At 32.3% G+C, this 3562-nt stretch overlaps 1 protein-coding gene across 1 annotated transcript; it reads right to left on the bottom strand.

The window, feature by feature from the left end:
• Positions 1-2186: 2186 nt before the first annotated feature.
• On the bottom strand, positions 2187-3288 carry LOC142231434 (uncharacterized). The gene is made up of 4 exons (XM_075302042.1): positions 3247-3288; positions 2690-2786; positions 2411-2580; positions 2187-2348 (listed from the first exon to the last, which is right to left on the bottom strand). The coding sequence occupies exons 1-4, from the start codon at positions 3286-3288 to the stop codon at positions 2187-2189; spliced, it is 471 nt and encodes a 156-aa protein (XP_075158157.1).
• Positions 3289-3562: the final 274 nt, after the last annotated feature.

Below are 3562 nucleotides of genomic sequence, written 5' to 3'. Positions count from 1 at the left end.
ATACTCCCAATTTAGTAACCCGGCAACAAAAATTGGAGGTTCCTTTAAAGGCACAACTTTAAAAGCACTTCCAAAGAGGTTCTTTATTTTAATTACGCACATTAAAAATCATAAAAAAAATTTATTTATTTGGAAAATATCACAAAATTTTATAATTCACATCCAAAACACTGATTTCGGATCACACCTTAAGAGGTGAGGCAAATTCAGTGCAACGGCTGTTGAAATAGTGAACATCCGTCCTATGACAGGCCCATGTGAAATTCATCGCTTCTGTGCCAAATTCCGGATCCAAAAAGAAAATGTTTACTACTTTGCTGGGAAATTAAAAATCCAGATTTGTTATAAATCGTACGAGAGCATGAACCTTTGGGCTCCCCAATGAAATGAAGCCACAGAGAGGAAATTGAATAAGACACCAAACATTTATATACAACAAACGACGAAATTGAAAATAATCCAAAACTAGCGAACTTCGAGTCTGTTGGTTACCAGTCACTTGCTAAGGCCGAGAAGAAGAAATTACGATCACTCTACTAAAAACTCCAAAGTTCTTAGCGTGACGGTTTGTCAGCTTAATTTCGATTTTAAAGTAAAGATAAAGGGTGATACGGTCAAAATTTGGTCAAGGGAAAACGCGTGTAAATCGGTGAAATCGTTTATTTAAAAAATTAAATTAAATTTCTTTTTCAAGTTCAATTAGTATAAAATTCAGGAAAAATATTCAGTTAGGCTTTCGCTTTTCCAAATCCGAATTGCCGGGCCTCATGCACGGTTGAAAAAGACTGTTTTTCATATGTTTGGCTATAAACATTATATGTTTGGAACTAGGGATGCCAGATTTTGAAGAGGCAAATAGAGCACATTCAGCTTATAAAAAGAGCACATACGAAAAGAATAGAGCACACTTTTTCAAATAAAAGAAAAACATTTATTTCCAATTTATTGAATATAATTCATTTAAACATAGCAAAAAGGTTCATACCATAAACATAAAATAACCCACTTTCAACTCAAGCTAATTTTCTTACAATAATTTTTAAGTAATTTTTTGGTGTTTTTGTGAAAAACTTTATTGAAGAAGTTTGTTTACATTTCCCAGTGGTGTGAGGGATCAACGAAAAGCCTGTATATTCGCTAGCCCTTTAGGCACTACCCCTGGTCCTACACAATACCTTTTACATGCATTTGGGTGGCGAATTTAACATGGGCTTGTCCTAGGAAGGGGTCTATCGATCCCACATCGTTTACGGGGGACCACCTACGGCGGCACCTACTCCGTTCAGCTCATAGTGGTACCGCACATTGGTGCCCAAGGCACCTGTCTATTGTAGGCACCACATGTGATGGTAGCTCTTAGTAGATACCACAGGGGTATCGCCATTTAGCCATCGTATTAACCGTTTTCTTTTACCGCCCATTTATAAAATTATATTTTCATCGTTTAGTTTATATATACATTTATATTTTTTGTTTATATATTTAGTTAAAAGATTAAAATAATACAAAATTAATTCAAATTAAAGTAAAGTAGTAAAGTAAAAAACATATATAAAAAACAACAAAAAAACTATGTATACATAACAAAACAAAAATTCAATCCAGTATATTATAGAAAGAAAAATTAAAAAAAGAAAACAAAACCTAAAATAAAATCTTATGCTAATCAAATATTTACGAATATATTATTTAGGGCATTGTGGCAAATTTTTATTTATTTTTGAAATCGAAATACTTTTAAAGTGACGCTTCTTTTGCAGCTGTATTGCTTTCCGCAATTTCTCTTCCGGCTTTCCAGATCCACTACACTGAATAGAATCTACAAATTTGTGAGTTAATTAGTATACAAATAACTTTAAAAATTACCAAATAATGTTGTTGTTTTTTATTTCAGCTTAAAACCATACATTGACTAAACTACATGAGTAGCTTAACCAACAGAGGAAAAGAATGTTTGTCAAATTTATTTGGGCAAAGCCCTATAGACTGCAAGATGGTTGGATGGACGCACGTTTCGGAATTACCACATTCCTCATCAGCATCCTCTACTTGCAGCAAAACTATCAACCAATTATCAGAATAAATTCAGGCCGTTTTTAAGCTGAAATAAAAAACAACAACAATGCTTAAAGAACAAAACCAACAATAACAAAACAAAACAAATTACCAAATAATTATAAAAATATTCAGTTACCTATTAATACACTGTAAAAATTACATAAACCTTTGAGAGATTTTTTCCCTTGCAATCCATCGACGTTGTAATCGTACGTTATCTGCGGCATTAAAATACTTCTCAAATTTTTCTTGATACCATTTGGTTCAATAAGTCCTTTCAAGGTTTGAATCTATTAAAATTATAAATATTATATTATATACAGTATTTTTAAATTTACCGGAAGATACTAACATATTCTTGTCTATTTTCTGCCAATATTGATTCGTTAACTTCCCGTAGCTTTTCTTCTGTATTTATCGGGAACATTCTTTTTAAGTCATCCACGTCGTTTTCTCTGGAGTGTATGGCCTTTAATATTGAACTTTGCTTGGCAATCTCTTCGGCCAGGAATTTCACTTGTTCTGCAATAAATTTGTAAAAATATAAATTTTTATTATAGTTGTACAAAGAAAAATTTGAAAAGAAGTACTTAAAAAATTAGTTGGTCATTATTTTTTTATTTATACTTACCTTGTAATAAAGCATCTCGTTTTTGAAGATCTTCTCTCAGCTTTTTTATTTGTTCTTTTAATTCGCCACAATTGCAATTTTTAAAGTTGATATGCCCCTAGGGGTCATTTACTTTGGATTTACCCTTATATCTTAAATCTAAAGATTCAATATTCAATATAAAAATGTTTTTTCTTTACTTTAAGGAAAATTCGCCTTACTTCAAAGACCTACTGCTTTGACTGAAGGACGCAAATTTCCAAGATTTGTGTCCTAAATTTAAAAAGCCTAGATTTAAAGTTAGAAAGCTCCCTAAAATTGTTATTGTTTCAAAGAAGCAACATACTTACCTTCCATTAACAATTAAATTCTAATTACAATTTCAACGCAACAAAAAAGGGAAAATCCTCGACTATTCTTCTAAACAACATAAAATTAACTAAAATGTCTGAAAATGTTTATTTACTTGTGGTTACTATGGTAACACAATATTCTATTTAATAAATTTAGATATCAGTCAGCACGTTTACCAGGGTCCACCTACGGTACCACCTACCCTTTTTATCTCCTTGTGGTACCCTTAATTGGTGGCCATAGCGGCCGTCCATTGTAGACGACATGTGGGTAACCCCATTTCGTTACCGCATTATGCGTCGTAAACACTACTTTTATTTGAATGATTTTTATATAACATTCCAAAAAGTCGCCCTACTTATCCCAGATTCGAAGGCGGTACTTACTGAGCCATAAAATAAGAAATTAAAAATGTGGTGGATGTCAGATATAAAATGCAAAACTAACTGAAGAGTATACGAACCAAATCCAGGGCTAAATATGATGACTTTGCTTCCACCGGTTTATACCAAGATTCCTAAACCGATATTTTTGCAACAA

Source organism: Haematobia irritans, chromosome 3, assembly GCF_050003625.1.
Source record: "Haematobia irritans isolate KBUSLIRL chromosome 3, ASM5000362v1, whole genome shotgun sequence".
NCBI classification, from domain to species: Eukaryota; Metazoa; Arthropoda; class Insecta; order Diptera; family Muscidae; genus Haematobia; species Haematobia irritans.
Note: the sequence above shows the minus strand (reverse complement) of the source record. Positions and strands in the feature narration are given on the sequence as shown.

Excerpts from the sequence above, each read along its gene's own strand:
- LOC142231434 (XM_075302042.1), bottom strand. The coding sequence starts at position 3,288 with ATGTCGTCTACAATGGACGGCCGCTATGGCCACCAATTAAGG. Across the intron at positions 2,787-3,246 it reads GCTATGGCCACCAATTAAGG|GGGCATATCAACTTTAAAAA; the intron begins GTACCACAAGGA and ends AATGACCCCTAG. Across the intron at positions 2,349-2,410 it reads CAGAAAATAGACAAGAATAT|ATTCAAACCTTGAAAGGACT; the intron begins GTTAGTATCTTC and ends TAATTTTAATAG.